At 43.7% G+C, this 18,965-nt stretch overlaps 2 protein-coding genes and 2 long non-coding RNA genes across 4 annotated transcripts in view; 1 reads left to right on the forward strand and 3 right to left on the reverse strand.

Annotated features, from left to right (window-relative positions):
• Window positions 1-18,965, reverse strand: part of LOC147580952 (uncharacterized) — a 324,096-nt gene that overhangs the window by 235,223 nt on the left and 69,908 nt on the right. The window lies entirely within an intron of this gene.
• On the reverse strand, window positions 12,365-14,158 carry LOC147580953 (uncharacterized). Its single transcript, XR_015251237.1, has 2 exons — window positions 13,941-14,158; window positions 12,365-13,707 (listed from the first exon to the last, which is right to left on the reverse strand). It is a non-coding gene; the product is annotated as an uncharacterized LOC147580953 (long non-coding RNA).
• Window positions 16,834-18,795, reverse strand: TBCC (tubulin folding cofactor C). The gene has a single exon (XM_025925412.2). The coding sequence runs from the start codon at window positions 18,308-18,310 to the stop codon at window positions 17,183-17,185; it is 1,128 nt and encodes a 375-aa protein (XP_025781197.2). The 5' UTR covers window positions 18,311-18,795; the 3' UTR covers window positions 16,834-17,182.
• BICRAL (BICRA like chromatin remodeling complex associated protein) overlaps window positions 18,464-18,965 on the forward strand; it is a 111,448-nt gene continuing 110,946 nt past the window's right edge. The window contains exon 1 of the mRNA XM_086706877.1: window positions 18,464-18,503. The gene's annotated coding sequence lies outside the window, so the exon portion shown is untranslated. The remainder of the gene's footprint in view (window positions 18,504-18,965) is intronic.

Genomic DNA, 18,965 nt, shown 5'->3' on the forward strand with positions numbered 1-18,965 from the left:
GGCCAAACGCCTTCAAATCTGAAACTTTCTATGGGACAAAAGACATTGTCATCCTAGTTGAAAAAGAAATGATTCTAAGAAAACATTTACAACACGTAAAAAAATAAAAAATTAGTAAGTGTTTGTTTTTTTTAAACCCCCACAACGCACCTGGGTGGCTCAGTCAGTTAAGCATCCGACTTCGGCTCAGGTCATGATCTCGCAGTCCGTGAGTTCGAGCCCCTCGTCGGGCTCTGTGCTGATGGCTCAGAGCCTGGAGCCTGCTTCGGATTCTGTGTCTCCCTCTCTCTCTGCTCTCTCTCTCTCTCTCTCTCAAAAACAAATAAACATTAAAAATTTTTTCATTGGAAAAAAATTGAAAAGAAAGTACAGAGAATTCCCATAAACTCCTTTCCCACAACTGGTTTTCCCTAGAATTACCATGTTGCGTCTGTGTGGTACATTTGTTACAACTAATGAACAAATATTGGTATTATTGTTATTATTAACTAAAGCCCATAGTTTACATTAGGTCTTGCTTGTTGTGTTTTAAATTCTGTGAGCTTTGCCAAATGCATAATCCACTATTATCAGATCATATAGAATCGGACAGGAAAATTTCGCTGCTCTTAACAATCTCATGTTCCACCTATTCCTTCCTCCTTTCCTCCCTGCCCAACTCCGGGCAGCCAGGCTCTACAGTGTTACCTTTTCCAGAATGTCATATAATTGGAATCATAGCCTTTCAGACTGATTTATTTCCCTTAGCAGTATGCACTTGGTGTCTCTTCATGTCTTTTTTGTGGCTTGATGGCTCATTTCTGTTAATTGCTGAATAATATTCCACTAATATGGATGTACCACAGTTTATCCATTCACCTATTTAAGGGCATCTTGGTTGCTTCCAATTTGGGGCAATTATAAATAAAACACTGCTATAAATCCTTGTATGTGGGTTTTCTGTGGACAGAACTTTTAAACTCACTTGGGTAAATATCTAAGAGTACAATTGCTGGGTCATATGGTGAGAGTACGTTTAGCTTTGTAAGAAACTGCCAGATTATCCTCCAAAGTGGCTGTACCATTTTGCATTCCTACCAGCAATGGAGGAGAGTTCCCGTTGCTTCACGACCTCGCCAGCATTTTGGGTGTTAGCGTTCTGGATTTTTGGCATATCACTGTGGCTTTAATTTGCATTTCCCTGATAACATATGATGCAGAGCATCTTTTCATATGTTTATATGCCTTCTTTGGTGAGGCGTCTGGCCCAGGACTTTTGCCCACTTTTTAATCGGGTGGTTTTGGGGCTGTTTTAGGCTGTGACTTTTTGGAGCATAATTTATCTATCTCCATTAAAATCTAAAACACACATTCCCGATGACTCAGCACTGCCCCTTCTCAAAGAGTCTATGCATAAGCACAAGGAGTTTTAAGAACAAACCAAGTCTGTCCTCAAATTTGTGCCCACCTAATACCATGCTGCCCATCAGCTCAGGGTAGTAAGTAGCTCAGCTCTCCCACCTGGAACCTCCTTTCTTCCCTTATGTGGGGAAAATTGGATCCACTATATCCACTATTTGCATGCTCCTCTTTAAGATCTCCAAATTACTAAGAATCAAACGAGTATTTCTCCAGAGAGGGGAGATACGGAACAAAGCTATAAAGACGTACGTTTTTTTCCCTCCAGCTCAGTCACCTGAGAACAAAACAGCTATTCCATTGTTCCACTCAAGTTTGAACTCTATTTTGGGAGTGGCCAAGGCCAGGTTCTAAGACACACAGGAAAATTAGTCTTATTGTTTTATTATCACACCACATTTTGGATTGAAAACAACATTATCCGGAGTGATCACTCTTCTAATAACCAAGACTTGGCTTCTAAACAAGCTTTGCCTCTCCAAGGAATTTCAACACTTCACCATCGGAAACATTGAAAAGAATGTACTGCAGTTTCCAGAGTTTGGCTTTGTTTTTAGGGTTTTTTTTCCCCCAAAAGAGAATTTTCAGACAACCAGAAGCATGACCGGACTCAGGCGTCACACACACAGAATCTGAAGACGCCTGTCCTGAGAGAAAAAGGGTGTGGGTGACAGTGAAACGATCTCAGGGAACTCCTTTCCAGCACACAGCACGCATGTGGACAAGAGAAATCAGAGGGAAGGAGAGGAAGAAAGAAATTAATGTAGAAACAAGAAACAAAAATATAAAAATAGTTCTCCCTGGGATAACCCGATTAGCCAAGGGCCTCTTTCTCCTTGATCAATTGTACAGCGTGAGGAGGGGCAGAGTGGAGCCCCGGGCTAGTCTGTGGATGCCCCCTGGTGGCCAGAAATAGAATGACTTCATTGTTTGGAAAAGGGGAGATTTCCCCTCTCCAGCTAGAGTGGGCCATTGTCTAGAAAGGAACAAAGAGAAAAAACAGACATTAGAAATGTCGTTGCTAGGGGCGCCTGGGTGGCTCAGTTGGTTAAGCGTCCAACTCTGGCCTCGGTCATGATCTCGTTGTTCCTGAGGTCGAGCCCCATGTCGGGCTCTGTGCTGACAGCTCAGAGCCTGGAGCCTGCTTCAGATTCTGTGTCTCCTATCGCTTCTCGGCCTTTTGGCTAGGATCAAGTGCAGATTCTGTGTCTCCTTCTTTCTCTACTCCTCTCCCACTAGTGCTCTCTCTCTCTCTAAAATAAATAAAACATTTCAAAAATTGTTTTAAAGAATCATACATGTTGCTGCATATAAGTGTAGCCTGTTTGCATATATAGATCATACCACATATGAACCATTCTCCTGTCGGTAGATATATGGGTGATTTTTAGAGGGGCTTTTTTTTTCTTGTGTTGCTTTTATGAACAGAGCTGCTTAGAACATTTTGTACATGTCTCCTGCTGAGCGAAGCTTCTCTGGGGTATAACCCTAAGAGAACTGTTGAAGAGGAGGGGGTGTGAATCCTCACCTTAAAACAGTGATGCTAAAGTGGTTTCCTTAAGCAATCAGGGCTGATTTGTTCTCCTGATGTGAATATATGAGCCACATCCTCTTACTATTGAGTCAGACTTCTTAACTTCTGTTTCTCTGATTGTAATTGTGGCCTTCATTTGCATATCCCTGGTTACTAATGAGTTTGCGTAACTTGTCATAAATTATTTGCCAATATAAGTAAGTTCCACAAGTCAATCACAAAAACACCAACAAGCCCAATGAAAAATGAGCAAATTGGGCTTGTTGGTGTTTTTCTGATTGACTTGTGGAACTTACTTATATTTTCTATATAATATGTATTGGGCATTTATACCTGTCACAATGATTTTCTCCTAATTGCGACTTGACTTTTTGCTCTCTTTATGTCATCTTTCGAAGATCATAAGTTCTTATTAGTAAAATTTCATATAAGTTCTTTTTTTTGAGTGTTCATCTTTTTTTAATGTTTGTTTATTTTTGAGAGAGAGAGCATGAGCAGGGGAGGGGCAGAGAGAGAGGGAGACACAGGATCCAAAGCAGGCTTCACATTGACAGCAGAGCCCGATGTGGGGCCCAAACCCACAAACCGCGAGTTCACAGCCTGAGCCAAAGTTGGACACTTAACCAACTGAACCACAGAGGCACCCTTCATGTAAGTTCTTAATGGTAGAATTTTCCAATTTTTTCCTTTGTGGTTAGTGCTTGTTTTAGAAATTATTCCTTGCACCCTACATAGATACTATTATCCTCCATTGCCTTCTAGAGGGTTAATCGTTTCCCTCTTCTTAAGATTTTAATGTTTTCAGGGCACATGGGTGACTCAGTCAGTTAAGTGTCCAACTCTTTTTTTTCTTTTTAATGTTTATTTATTTTTGAGACAATGCAAGAGACAGAGTGCAAGCAGCGGAGGGGCAGACAGAGGGAGACACAGAATCTGAAGTGGGCTCCAGGCTCTGAGGTGTCAGCCCAGAGCCCCACACGGCGTTCGAAGTCACGAACCGTGAGATCATGACCTGAGCCAAAGTCAGACACTCAACCGACTGAGCCACTCAGGCACCCCTAAGTGTCCAACTCTTGATTTCAGCTCAAGTCATGATCCCAGAGTCATGGGATTGAGCCCATGTTGAGCTCCATGCTGACTGTGGAGGCTGCTTAAGATTCTCTCTCTCCCTCCCTCATTCCCCTCCCCTGCTCTCTCTCTCGCTCTCTCTCCCTCTCTCTCTCTCTCAAAAAAAATAATAAGATTTTAACATTTTTGGAATAGATGTGTTTGTGTGGTATGATGAAGGGATATGATTTAATTTTCTTCCCTGTGGATAATCCCAGCACACCATTTATGAAATAGTCTGTCCTTTCCCCAACAGAGTCTGCACTGCCCAGTCCTAAATTAGGTTTCCATACATGCACAGATGTATTTTTGACTTCTCTCTTCTGTCCCATCAATTGTTTTATTTATTCTTATGTTTTCATCATACTTTTTAATTAAATAAGTCTTCATATCTGATAAAGGGCAACACACACACCTTTTCTTTTTTCATCAATAATATCTTGCCTGCTTATAACTGATGTATAAAAATGTTATGGTCTTGGGGTGCCTGGGTGGCTCAGTCGGTTAAGCGTCCGACTTCAGCTCAGGTCACGATCTCGCGGTCCGTGAGTTCGAGCCCCGTGTCGGGCTCTGGGCTGATGGCTCAGAGCCTGGAGCCTGCTTCCGGTTCTGTGTCTCCCTCTCTCTCTCTGCCCCTCCCCCATTCATGCTCTGTCTCTCTCTGTCTCAAAAATAAATAAACATTAAAAAAAAATTTTTTTTTAAATGTTATGCTCTTGAGGCACCTGGGTGGGCCAGTTGGTTAAGCACCCAATTCTTGGTTTCAGTTCCAGTCATGATCTCACAGTTTCAAGAGACTGAGCCCCACGTGGGGCTCTGTGCTGACAGTATATAGCCTACTTGGGATTCTCTCTCTCCCTCTCTCTCTCTGCCCCTCCCCCACTTGCACTCTCTGTCTCTCTCAAAATAAATAAATGAACTTAAAAAATATTTATTTATTTATTTTTTATTTTTAAAGATGGTCTTTTTTTTTTCAATGTTTATTTATTTTTGGGACAAAGAGAGACAAAGCATGAACGGGGGAGCTTAAAAAATATTTAAAATGTCATACTCTTATTACCACTAATAATTTCTCTGCTGCTTATTTTGGAGTTTTTATGCATGTGACCATATAACCCACGAAAAGTAACTTTTGCTGCATCCTTTAAAATCCTCATAATTGGGGGTGCCTGGGTGGCTCAATCGGTTAAGTATCTGACTCCGGCTCAGGTCATGATCTCCCTCCTAGTTCCTGAGTTGGAGCCCCACATTGGGCTCTGTGCTGACAGCTGAGAGCCTGGAGTCTGCTTCAGATTCTGTCTCTCCCTCTCTCTCTGCCCCTCCCTCACTTGCGCGCACTCTCTCTCTCTCTCAAAAATAAATAAACATTAAAAAAAATTTTTTAGGGGCGCCTGGGTGGCGCAGTCGGTTAAGCGTCCGACTTCAGCCAGGTCACGATCTCGTGGTCCGTGAGTTCGAGCCCCGCGTCGGGCTCTGGGCTGATGGCTCAGAGCCTGGAGCCTGTTTCCGATTCTGTGTCTCCCTCTCTCTCTGCCCCTCCCCCGTTCATGCTCTGTCTCTCTCTGTCCCAAAAATAAATAAACGTTGAAAAAAAAAAAAGTTTAAAAAAAAAAATTTTTTTAATCCTTTGTTTTACTACAACAACTAAGATTTTCAGTACAATTTGAATAGAGATGATGACAACAGGGATCCTTCTTTTGATCTTGATCTTCTAAATGATTCACCATTAAGTATCACGGCTGCTATAGGTTTTAGCAGGTACCCTTAACAAGTTAAGGAAGTTCCCTTCTATTTCTACTTTGCCAAAAGTGCGTTCTCATAATTTGATGCTGACTTTTATAGGAGGCTATTCTACCTCTACTGAGATAATCGTCTGAATGTTTCCCTTAATCTCTTAATGTGATAAATTAAATCAGACCTTTTTCTAAATTAAATCAGATCAGACTAGCCTTGTCTTTCTAGAATAAACCCTAGTACATTATCATCTTATATACTTCTGGATTTGGTCTACTGCTATAATGTTATAATCTTCACAAATATATTTGAGTTAGATTGGCCTATAATTTTCCCTTCTCATAAAGTTCATGTCTGACTTGAGTTTCAAGGTTATGCAGACTCATCCCATGGAATGGGGGTAAATTCCTTCTTTTCCTATATTCTGGAAGAGTTTGTACCAGGATGATACTACTTCTTCCTTACATGTTTGATAGAATTTACTGGGGCTCTGCAGAAGGTTGAAACTAGACCACTTTCTCACACCATTCACAAAAATAAACTCAAAATGGATAAAGGACCTGAATGTGAGACAGGAAACCGTCAAAACCTTAGAGGAGAAAGCAGGAAAAGACCTCTCTGACCTCAGCCGTAGCAATCTCTTACTCGACACATGCCCAAAGGCAAGGGAATTAAAAGCAAAAGTGAATTACTGGGACCTTATGAAGATAAAAAGCTTCTGCACAGCAAAGGAAACAACCAACAAAACTAAAAGGCAACCAACGGAATGGGAAAAGATATTTGCAAATGACATATCGGACAAAGGGCTAGTATCCAAAATCTATAAAGAGCTCACCAAACTCCACACCCGAAAAGCAAATAACCCAGTGAAGAAATGGGCAGAAAACATGAATAGACACTTCTCTAAAGAAGACATCCGGATGGCCAACAGGCACGTGAAAAGATGTTCAGCGTCGCTCCTTATCAGGGAAATACAAATCAAAACCACACTCAGGTATCACCTCACGCCAGTCAGAGTGGCCAAAATGAACAAATCAGGAGACTATAGATGCTGGAGAGGATGTGGAGAAACGGGAACCCTCTTGCACTGTTGGTGGGAATGCAAATTGGTGCAGCCGCTCTGGAAAGCAGTGTGGAGGTTCCTCAGAAAATTAAAAATAGACCTACCCTATGACCCAGCAATAGCACTGCTAGGAATTTATCCAAGGGACACAGGAGTACTGATGCATAGGGGCACTTGTACCCCAATGTTCATAGCAGCACTCTCAACAATAGCCAAGTTATGGAAAGAGCCTAAATGTCCATCAACTGATGAATGGATAAAGAAATTGTGGTTTATATACACAATGGAATACTACGTGGCAATGAGAAAAAATGAAATATGGCCTTTTGTAGCAACGTGGATGGAACTGGAGAGTGTGATGCTAAGTGAAATAAGCCATACAGAGAAAGACAGATACCATATGGTTTCACTCTTATGTGGATCCTGAGAAACTTAACAGGAACCCATGGGGGAGGGGAAGGAAAAAAAAAAAAAAAGAGGTTAGAGTGGGAGAGAGCCAAAGCATAAGAGACTGTTGAGAACTGAGAACAAACTAAGGGTTGATGGGGGGTGGGAGGGAGGAGAGGGTGGGTGATGGGTATTGAGGAGGGCACCTTTTGGGATGAGCACTGGGTGTTGTATGGAAACCAATTTGACAATAAATTTCATATATAAATTAAAAAAAAAAGAATTTACTGGGGCTGATGTTCTATTTGTGGGAAAGTTTCAATTATGGCTCCAATTTTTGAATAGTTATGGAACTGCTCAGTTTTTCTGTTTCTTCTGTGGCAAATTTTTCAAGAAACGTATTCATTTCATCTAGATTTGAAATTATTGGCAGAAAAGTCTTCACTGTATCTCCTCATTATCTTTCTAATATGTGCAGCACCTTGGTTTCTTCTATGGTTTATATTTGCCTTCTCTCTTATTTCTTGACCCAGTAAGCCAGAGGTTGGTTAGTTTTATTAATTTTTTCAAAGAATCAGCTGATAAGGCTATTTGTTGGTTTTTCAATCTCTGTATTGTGTTTATGTCATTGATTTTGCCTCTTATCTGTATTTCCTTTCTTCAATTTCTGCTATTCTTTTTCTAACTTCTTTTTTTTTTAAGTTTATTTATTTTCAAGAGAGACATAGAGTGAATGGGGGAGGGACAGAGAGGGAGAGAGAGAGAGAGAGAAAGAGAGAATCTCAAGTAGGCTCCACATTGTCAGCACAGAGCCTGATGTGGGGCTCAAACTCACAAACCATGAGATCACGACCTGAGCCCAAACCAAGAGTTGGTCGCTTAACCAACTGAGCCACCCAAGTGCCCCTTGTTTTTCTAACTTCTTAAACTAGATGCTTAGCTCATTAATCTTCAGACTTTCTTCTTCTATAAGCAATTCAAGGGCAGAAAGAACCATACTCTTTATGGATAAAGCACAGATATACATAATAAATAATAAAGCCCAGCACACAAATATACAATAGTATATCTGTGGTCTTAAAATTACATAGACAGGGATTACATAGGTGATTAAATAAAAATGTCTGAAACATTTCCTTAAGGGGATGATAATAAAAGAAAAGTGGAGAAACACCGCCCTAAGACAAGGATCTGCGAGAAAGTAGTTAATTTGGGAAGTTCAAGTGACACCAATTGGGAGGGAAGAAGTGATACAGGAGGGAAGGCTGCCAAGAAAGAGTGTGCTCTCAGGCCAGCTGCCACAGAGGGACTATCCGAAAGGAAACACCTCCGAGTTATCCCGTGTGCACTGAGGGAGCCCAGGTGTTTGTTTATTCCCTAACTCCTGCCCAGCTTTTATTGAGGGCTGCTTCGAGGGAGTAATTCTTTGGCTCTTTTGGCCCACCACACAAGACAGCACGATGGCTTTGGACAGTCTTGGGAACCAGAGCCTTCCGGCACCAAATATCGCCAGTAGCCTGCAATAGCCCTGCTGGGGCACAATAAAAAGTCCAAGAGATATAGGTGGTCAGTGGCCCCCTCTGTTACACTATTATTACTTAAAATAATACAGGGGCACCTGGGTGGCTCAGTTGGTTAAGCGTCCGACTCTTGATTTCGGTTCCAGTCCTGATCCTAGGGTCATGAGATTGAGCCCCACGCTCAGCGTGGAATCTGTCCTTCCCCCGCTCATGCTCATTCGTGCACTCGCTCTCTCTCTCTCTCTCTCTCTCTCAAAAAAATAATAGAAAGTGCTCTTAGGAAAAATTTTCTGATATGAATAATAACAAGCAGCACTTTTTATAAAGCCCCCTCGGGGACATATCTGTCACGTAGGTGCTGCTGGACTGAACCGTTAGTGGATTCCTTATTGTCAGTCACATGTCATCAGGCCACTTCAAGTCTAACGCATCTTTCCTAGAGATGTTGTGTTATAACTTGTGTTTCCAAATGCAGGAAACACAGTTAATACCATAAAAATACCAAAGTTGAAGATGACGAGAAATGAAAATCAAGTAGGCTGCAAATATATAACAAACATAAACTAAATATGTATGCAGCCAAAAAAGGTAAATTGTTACTGTTCCTTTGGGGGAAATTTTGTGCACAAACTGGATCTACTAAGGTTCTTAAACCACAACTTCAATGGAATGTTCCTGGTACATGTCCATAAGCATTCTCATTGCTCAAGGACCTTGAAACTCATTCAACATTCCTGTCATGTTTCTGAGAAATTTCCAGTACTGATGAGATGTACATGAATGCCCCTCTCTCCTCCCTCCTTCATTTCCTCATCAAAGACTAGGGCTGACCTTTGTGTAAGCCTTTGGTTCTTTTATTTTTATTTATTTACTTTTTAAAATTTGTTTATTTTTGTGAGAGAGAGGCAGAGAGAGAATCCCAAGCAGGCTCCACACTATCAGTGCAGAGTCCCATGCAGGGCTCAAACGCATGAACAGTGAGATCATGACCTGAACCGAAATCAAGAGTCAGACGCTGAACCGACTGAGCCACCCAGATGCCCCAATCTTTGGTACTTTTATGTTAGCATTGGAAGCTTCCCCTGTTCATTTATTTTTTTCTTTTTTCCCTTTCTTCCTTCTTTCCTTCCTTCCTTCCTTCCTTCCTTCCTTCCTTCCTTCCTCTTTCTTTCTTTCTTTCTTTCTTTCTTTCTTTCTTTCTTTTTCTTTTTTCTATTTAAGCTCTATGCCCAACATGAACTCACGACCCCAACATCAAGAGTCACATGCTCCACTGACTTAGCCAGCCAGGTGCACCACCCTGTTATTTTCTTGTAGAAGTCATTCTTTGGTCTTTCTGAGAAGTTTCTCCTCTGATATCTCATCTTTTCTTGAACGTTTCCAAAGAGACAGTGATTTTGCTGAAATCACTTCTTGACTTGGAGACATACTGGATTCTCTGTATCTAATTATGCTGACTTGCATTCTGAAGTTTTGCCATCACGTGGATGTTGGCTGAACTGGCCTACACTTCCCACCTCCTTCAAATCTTTCTTTCCCTTAAAAGTTGTGCCTCACAGGGGCGCCTGGGTGGCGCAGTCTGTTGAGCGTCCAACTTCAGCCAGGTCACGATCTCACGGTTTGTGAGTTCGAGCCCCGCGTCAGGCTCTGGGCTGATGGCTCGGAGCCTGGAGCCTGTTTCCGATTCTGTGTCTCCCTCTCTCTCTGCCCCTTCCCTGTTCATGCTCTGTCTCTCTCTGTCCCAAAAATAAATAATAAATGTTGAAAAAAAATTAAAAAAAAAAAAAAAGTTGTGCCTCACAGAGAATGCAACAGCTTGACCTCAGAGATTATCTCATTCGCTTTTCTTTTTTTCTCTATCATCTCCAAACATCCTGATTCTTTTTCAAAGAAACTGAGGAAATCCCGGAAGCCTTCCCAAAGGTGGTGACATTTGGCTTGTGCATAATTTTGGCAACTGTACCTGGACTCAAGTGTGAGAACTGCTTGAGAAAAGGCCCGGAAGTATGGCAGGTGTTTTGTACTGAGTTTCTTCCATTTGTTCCTCCAAATCCATTCTTCACTTTCCTCCACCCTGTTCTTGTGTCCTGGCAGATGACTGATGTGGACTGTACCAACAGACTTCCTTGCCCTGCAGCTTCCAGTTGGCCTCCGCCAATGAAAGGCACCAACAGAAGACAGTGGCATTTTTTTCATTCCCGTAGTAGCCCCCATCCCTCCACCAAAGGTCACAGCTCCTATCAGGTAGTGCTGTCTCTCTCCGGGTTCAGGTGACAGTTTTGTGCCTTCAGCCATAAGAATGAGTGATAACAGGTATTGCCCCGTCTCTTTCTGTTTCTAAACTCTACCCACAGCTGTGTACACAGCTCCTGATTTAAGTAAGCTCTTCTCAAATTATCCATTTTGAGTGTGCCATCTGTTTCCTGCCAGGTCCCTGATTGATACAGTGTGTTTGATTAATGGGTATTAGTTCAGACTAGTTGGAGCATGAAGCGCGTGTGATGAAACAGCGAAACATCACGTAGGCGCAGTAGGCTGGGAGCGGTGGTGAAGGGGCCTGTCTTCCAGGCAATGGGAACCTCAGGGGGGTTTAGACCAGGAGAAGCGTTTAGCAATCGGAGATGGGGAGATGAGTTAGGAGACGATTACAACTGCTATTACAGGAAGGTAACCTTTTGTAATTATCAGATTGGCCGAGCACCAAAGATGTGACAGCGCAGCATGTTGATAAGGGTGTGGAGGAATAGCACTCTCAGATATCGCCAGTGAGGGCATAAACTGATACACCTCTTTGGAAGGCAACGTGATCATATCTGTCAATGTTATAAATGTTCGTAACCTACTGAGCCAGTAATTCCTCTTCTAGGTACTTAGCCTACAGGTAATACTGCACACACGCTAAATAATTTATTGGGGCGCCTGCGTGGCTCAGTCAGTTAAGCGTCCGACTTCAGCTCAGGTCACGATCTCGTGGTCCGTGAGTTCAAGCCCCGCGTCGGGCTCTTGGGCTGATGGCTCAGAGCCTGGAGCCTGCTCCGATTCTGTGTCTCCCTCTCCCTCTGCCCCTCCCCCGTTCATGCTCTGTCTCTCTCTGTCTCAAAAATAAATAAACGTTAAAAAAAATTTTTTTTTTTAAATTTATGTAGGAGGCTATTCGTTGTAGCATTTTCCTAATGGCTGAAGACTGGAACAACGTAAATGCCCATCAATTAGGGACTGGTCAGCAAGTATGGCACAGTCCATGGAAGGGGACACTATGCAGCAGTTAAAGAGAATGAAATGGCTCTATATGTACTCACATGGAAGATCTCCAAATATAACGTTAGTGACAAAGGTAAGGTGCCTAATACTATACACAATATGCTTCTATTTGGGTGGGAGGATAAAAGGATATCTTACACTGAAGTTTGTAAATGCAAAGACCAGAAGAACAAAGGAAACCAGTACAGGACGGTTGCTTTTTGATGAGAACTGTATGGCTGGGGTCAAAGGAAGGAGGAAGATTTACTTTTTATTCTAATCTTTTTGTACCCCTGCATAAAGTATCTAGGTTTTAATATCAGTTCTAAAAACCAGACCATGAATAGCTTCCTTGGTGAAATAACACACAACTGAAAGGCATTCAACTAAAAAACACTTTATAATAGAACATTTGAATTCCTGAGCAGAATGTTGAGCTTGTTTACCGGGTAAGTAAATGGACTCGAATTGTCTTGCTTGGTCTTGTCAGTTCTTAAAGTTCAGAGTAAATAGTATCTGCAAACTTGGAAGGCAGGCCTTTGAACAGTAACTGCTTCCTTCTGTGACTGTTGCTAATGCAAGTAGGTGGTGGGCAGAGATGTCAGGGAATTCAAACCCTGGATGGGTGGTTGATACAAATGCCTTACTTCAGGTCTTGTCTTTTCTTTTTAATTTTTTTTAATGTTTATTTATTTTTGAAGGAGAGAGAGACAGAGTGTGAGTGGGGGAGGGGCAGAGAGAGAGGGAGACACAGAATCCGAACAGGCCCTGAGCTGTCAGCACAGAGCCCGACGCGGGGCTGGAACTCACGAGCTGTGAGATTATGACCTGAGCCGAAGTCAGCCGCCCAACCGACTGAGCCACCCAGGCGCCCCACTTCAGGTCTTTTCTAAACTGGAGAGGTTATAGGGCACTACCCCACCAGGGTCCTCGGAATTTCTCTATTGTGATTGTTCTTTCGTTCATTTGACCTTCACCTGGACTGTACACTTGAGAAAGGAAGACCACATGCTTGTTTACCATGGCATTCTTAGTGCCCAGCGCTGAACAGGTGCATAGTAGATGCTCGAATATGTGCTCAGTTGAATTGAACATGGCTTTCGGTCATGTTGCCCCTGCACCTCTTGAAACTTAAAGCTGGGTAAATAATTGACCCTTCATTTCCCCTCAACTTACTTGCAGTGGCCAAGTTATTTTCTTCATAGGAGAAGAAAAATAGTCAAATAATGTGATGAAGTTTTTGAGTTGGTGATGAGACTTTTTAATTTAACGCAATGTAATTTAACCTCTGTGATACTAGAGTAATTGCATGTTGTTTCTAACGCATTGTATTACCGTGTAACATTACCCTACAAAGCTAAATCTTTTTATTGTCCTGCTTTAGTGCATTTCCTAATACAAATAAAACTTTTTTGGCAATAATAACTTCTGCATTGCAATCAGAACTTGAGCGTTAGAATTTATATGTATATTGGTCATTTCTCTTATTCATTTAAGAGGGGTTGAGACTGAAGTGATATGATGTAATACTGTACTAAATTATGTCTAACAAAGCCAATCATAAATGAAATTTAATAAACTCTGATTGCTTAACTAATGCGCAGTTTTATTGCTTTCCTAGAGTTGGTTTTAACGAAAATATATGGTATTTACACTTACTGGTGCAATATGCTCTCATTGTAATGACCATTAAGTTTGCTTAATAAAAAACTTACTAGGGGCGTCTGGGTGGTGCAGTCGGTTAAGCGTCAGACTTCAGCCAGGTCACGATCTCACGGTCCGGGAGTTCGAGCCCCGCGTCAGGCTCTGGGCTGATGGCTCAGAGCCTGGAGCCTGTTTCCGATTCTGTGTCTCCCTCTCTCTCTGCCCCTCCCCCGTTCATGCTCTGTCTCTCTCTGTCCCAAAAATAAATAAACGTTGAAAAAAAAAATTAAAAAAAAAAACTTACTAAAATAACTCTAATTAATGCTTTTCTGAAAAGTAATCTCGGGGCACCTGGGTAGCTTAGCTAGTTAAGTGTCTGACTCTTGATTTTGGCTCAGGTCATGACCTCACGGTTTGTGGGTTTGAGCCCTGCATCAGGCTTTGTACTGACAGCATGGAGCCTGCTTGGGATTCTTCTCCCTCTCTGCGCCCCTGCCCTCCTTTATGCTCTTGCTTTCTTTCTCAAAAATAAATAAACTTAAAAATCTTTTTAAAAATAAAAAAGTAATCTGTACACCCAGCATTAGGATTGAACTCACTACCCAAGATCAAGAGTCACCATGCTCTAGTGACTGAGCCAGCCAGGCACCCCCTAATTAATGCTTTTATTTTTTTTTTTTTAATTTTTTTTTTTTTCAACGTTTTATTTTATTTTATTTTTGGGACAGAGAGAGACAGAGCATGAACGGGGGAGGGGCAGAGAGAGAGGGAGACACAGAATCGGAAACAGGCTCCAGGCTCTGAGCCATCAGCCCAGAGCCTGACGCGGGGCTCGAACTCACAGACCGCGAGATCGTGACCTGGCTGAAGTCGGACGCTTAACCGACTGCGCCACCCAGGCGCCCCCTAATTAATGCTTTTAATTCAGAGGTGTGACTATAATTTTTTTCTTTTGTCAAAACAAACAAACAAACAACCAGGGCGCCTGGATGGCCCAGCTGATTAAGCGACCAACTCTTGATTTTGACTTAGGTCATGATCTCATGGTTCGTGAGTTTGAATTTCGTGTCTTATCAATGCAGAGCCTGCTTGGGATTCTCTCTCTCCCTCCCTCTCTGCACCCACCCCCCGCTTGCCCAGTCTCTATCTGTCTCAAAATAAACAAAGTTAAGGAAATCATCATAGTTTAAGTTTAGGGAAAACAATAAAGTCTAACTTTCTGAAATGGCATAAAGACTGGAGAGGACAAGAAGAACAGGCAAGATCTGCTAAGCATAGAATGGACGTGATCTGGAAGTCTGATGTTACAAACTGGCCAGCTCAAGGACCAGATGCAGGCTGCAAAAAAGTTTTGCTTGGCTTGTCCAATGTTTTTAAAATGCCTAAATTTATCTTCCAAGTCACGGGTCCCCCATTCCCTATTGACTTTCTCCCAACCGCCTTACTCATTGACTTTACCTGCTGGGCCCTAGTAAGCATCAAATGCCTGGAGAATGGCGACATCATTAAAAGAAATAACAGAACTTGGGAAAGAAAGAAGTGAAAATGGAGATTTTAAGAATATATGAATTTGAAAGGCTGATGAACCCACTGACAGAACTGTCCACGTAGGTTGAGAGTTGAGGCTCTAGAGAGCATGGACACAAAGAAGCTAACAGCAAAATCCTGGGCATCTCTCAAGTAAGGGCTGTAAGTCACCAGAATCACAATGACGGGGGGAGGGGGGGGGGAATGCAAGAGAAACAGTGTGGAGCAAGGCTATGGAGGTCAGAGAGAGAGAACTTCAAAAAGATAAGGAAAGCCCAGCTGAGATTAGTTAGCATTAACTATGGCTCAAACTGCCATGATTTTGTGATTTTATTATCTATTACAAACTGCATGGATTTTTTTTAGATGCAACTAGTTAACGGTCCTATAAAAGTGCAGTCCACAAAAATGAATCACAAGCCCGTTAGTGCCAGAAGCATGGCTTTTCCTGAAGGGCACCTGTTGTTAAACTATCAGTCTTTAGGAGCGTAGTTTTCCTAGTCCCTGTTTCTTTCTAACGTGAAGATATGTTTGAGAATTTCATTACATGTTGTCTCTTTTTCTTACCAGCATTAATTCTCCTGAGCAATAGATTTTTTTAATCTCTCCTCTTTGGAGATGTTGCACACTGAAACTGATTAGGATTCTGTTTCAAGTCAGCTAATAGCCGAGAGGGGAAAAAATTCTGGTTTCACCTCCATCTAAAGAATAGAGCTTGGCAGGCCACATTTTTTTACTGGCTTCATTTCTGCCTCATTGACTCTACCCTTGTTCCTCCTTCTCATTTGTTATCTTGTTACATTTCACACATCCAAAAAGCCACCTTAAGTCCTTTTTTGGAACAAGCCAGAACATATAAATATTAAACATATACTTAAGGTACGATAAGCACTTTAATACTAATGGTCATTATTAAATTCAAATCCTATGTCTACAGATACAAGGCACTAGACCCCAAAAAGCTTTTCGAAACTCTTAGAACTTTCCATTTAAGAATATGGGTGAGAACACAGAGCAAAATCCAAATTTATAATAGTACCCAATCACAGCAAAATTTGAGTGGAAAAAATTAAGACTCGGCTATACGTTTCTGTGTGAAGATATGTAACATTTATTCCTGAGAATTTAGGAAAAGCAATTTGCCCTCTTTAATGACTCCGGAAAGCTCTCTTTCCAACTCAACTAACGCTATTCAAAATCAGTACGTTCCAGGGGTTGAGAAGGTGGGCTCTGGAGCCAGACCACCTGGTTTCCCAGTCCCCTTGAGCTGTGTGACTCTGGCAACTCACCTACCTCGCTTGAAAAATGGTGTTCACAGAACCTACCTAAGATTTTCTGGACTAAACGTCGTGTTTACATGGGTAAGGTGCTTAGAATAGTGTCTACAACCTTTTAAGTGAACAAAAAATTTGGTAGCTATAATTATTTTGGTTTCACAGTTGGTAAGCCTCATGAGTCTCCTGGGGTCAATGCCAAAACTTTGGATCCAAACAAGTCGATGAGTAGCTGGATTCCGGAAGCCCAAGCTAATGTGTACCTGAAGACCAGAGTCTTTCCACTGCCCTGCTGAGTAATACCTATGGAAGTGAAAGTTTCAAGTCAAGAGCACTCAAGGGCTAGTGTTTTCAGGTTTGATAACATACTTCCACATTAACTGCCTCCTACTAGAGCCCTACAAATTCATTTATTAAGTATTTATTGAGGGTCTACTTTATCATGCAGTAAGTTTTAAATACACAAAGCATTAATAACCAACCTACACGGACACTCTTTACCTCTGTTTCAAACTATCATAGTCAATTAATTAAAGCTACTACACATTACCAAAAGAGCAAAAATGCTTCAAAGTGTTAGACCGGTCGTGAATTTAACGGAAATCACAAGTAGGAGCCTAACACAATCTCAAGGCTGAAAATACCGAAAACATACAAAGCGTGATAACAGTAAGTAAACTTTGAGATCCCAGTAGCAGGAGTCGGTCCCACATGGGAAGTATTTGGTAGGAGTGAGGAATATAGTGACAACTGCTTAGTCCCACTGGACCATTCGCTCCTCTTCAGGAAGAATACTCCAGTTTGGGGACGCCATATCCCGGGCCAGCCAGTTAAAATCGTCGACGTCGTTCCAGTTATTTTTGCTCCTATCTAAACCAGAGCCCTCGAAGTCCTTGTCGATACCCGGGTAGCTCCAGGTATAAGGGGCGAACTGGATCCCGCTACAGTCTTCCACGATGGCCCTACTGGTCACCTGCAAGAAGATGCGGGTGTCTCTCGTAGTGTGTACGCGCAGCTGTTGGCAGGCCACGGCCAGCACGCAATCACTGCAGTCCTCCAGGAACACAGAGGTGGACACTGGGCCGCAGAGCACCGTGCAACTTCGGGCTTTGGCCAGCCGCAGGGTGTTGGGATTGCCATACAGTCTGACTGTGCATTTGCTCAGTTCGGTCAAAAGAACGTCACGCTGGTGCAGCTCCCCTGCCCTCTTCTCCAAGACTTGGGACTCCACGTTGGAGAAGCCGAAGACCCAGCTGGAGCCGATGCCTCCCTCCTCCTTCAAGGGCGGCGGGGAGGCCAGGATGCCTTCTGCCGCCGGGGCTCCAGGAGCGGAGTCTACTTTGGCGGCCGAAGCAGCGTCCTTCCTCCGGGTCTTGAAAGCGAAACGCTTCTTGGGCTGCAGCTCCTGGCGCCGCTCGGCCAGGGTCGTCTGTAGCCGCGTCAGCGCCTCCTGTCCCTGCCGCAGGTCGTAGGCGGCCAGGAACAAAACCGAGTCGTTGACAAGTTTCTGCAGGCCCTGGAGCCGAGCGGCCGCCTCCTCCAGCCGTTCCATGGATTCTCCGCCCTCCAGAAGCTCTTCCACGGCCGCTCGCTCCCGAGCGAAGGCGGCAGCGAAAAAGTCGCTCTTCTCCTCCTCCACCTCCTGGTTCTGCCGCTTTTGCTTCCGCCTTTCCACCTCCAGTTGACGCTCTTGCTCTCGTCTCTGAAGCCGCTCAGGCACCAGGCTCCGGTCCCGCTGCGACCCCACGGCCCCATTCGCGGCGGCGGCGGAGCAACTAGCAGTCTCCATCTTGACTTCAAGCTTCCTTTCTCCTGCCTTGCTTCCTCCTGGCGCGCCCTGCGAGAGGCCTCCCACCAACGCGTCCTGTGATTGGCCGGACATGCTTACGTCAGCCCCGGCCTTATTTTCTTAGCCCATTGGCTCCTCCGCGTCGGAGAGGGCGGGGATATGAGGCGGGGCCGATTGACAAGGGGGGTGGGGAGACAAAGGTCCTTGTGGATGGGTGGGGTGGGAGACAGGAGGGGGAAGCTTTTTTTCCTCTTAAAGGGGCAGGACTTATATCCGGGATTGTGGGGTGAGTTGCAGCAGCGGCAGCTGCACATGTGGGTTTGTTTATAAGAACAAGGTTAGAAACTCGCAGGCCTCCCCCTCCCCCCAGCTCCTCCCTACTACCCCCTTACAGGCCGGAGATCCGCTACTGGTGGGGGGAATGTGTGCGTATGGTGGGTGGGGGGACAGGTAGTGGTGAGAAAGATGGAGGGGGGGGTGGAATATTGCACCGCCCGGCCCGCGTCGGAGGAAGCGGCAGCTGGAACAGCTGGCTAGGGAGCCGCTTGCATGCCTCTGGTTTTTTCTTTTCCCTTCCACCACCCCCTCCCCCAACCCATTCCTGCCGCCCCCAAACCCTCATTCTACCCGCCTTCCTCCCTCAGCCGCTGCAGTTCCGCGTGGCCTGGGTCTCCTGGATTCCCGCAGGCACTTACGGGGGCGGGAGTAGGCGAGGGGCATTGGGATGGGAGAGACTGGGTTTCTCACT

Source organism: Puma concolor, chromosome B2 (assembly GCF_028749965.1).
Source record: "Puma concolor isolate L17-30 chromosome B2, mPumCon1.1.hap2, whole genome shotgun sequence".
Lineage (NCBI taxonomy): Eukaryota > Metazoa > Chordata > Mammalia > Carnivora > Felidae > Puma > Puma concolor.

Excerpts from the sequence above, each read along its gene's own strand:
- TBCC (XM_025925412.2), bottom strand. The coding sequence starts at position 18,310 with ATGTCCGGCCAATCACAGGACGCGTTGGTGGGAGGCCTCTCGCAGGGC.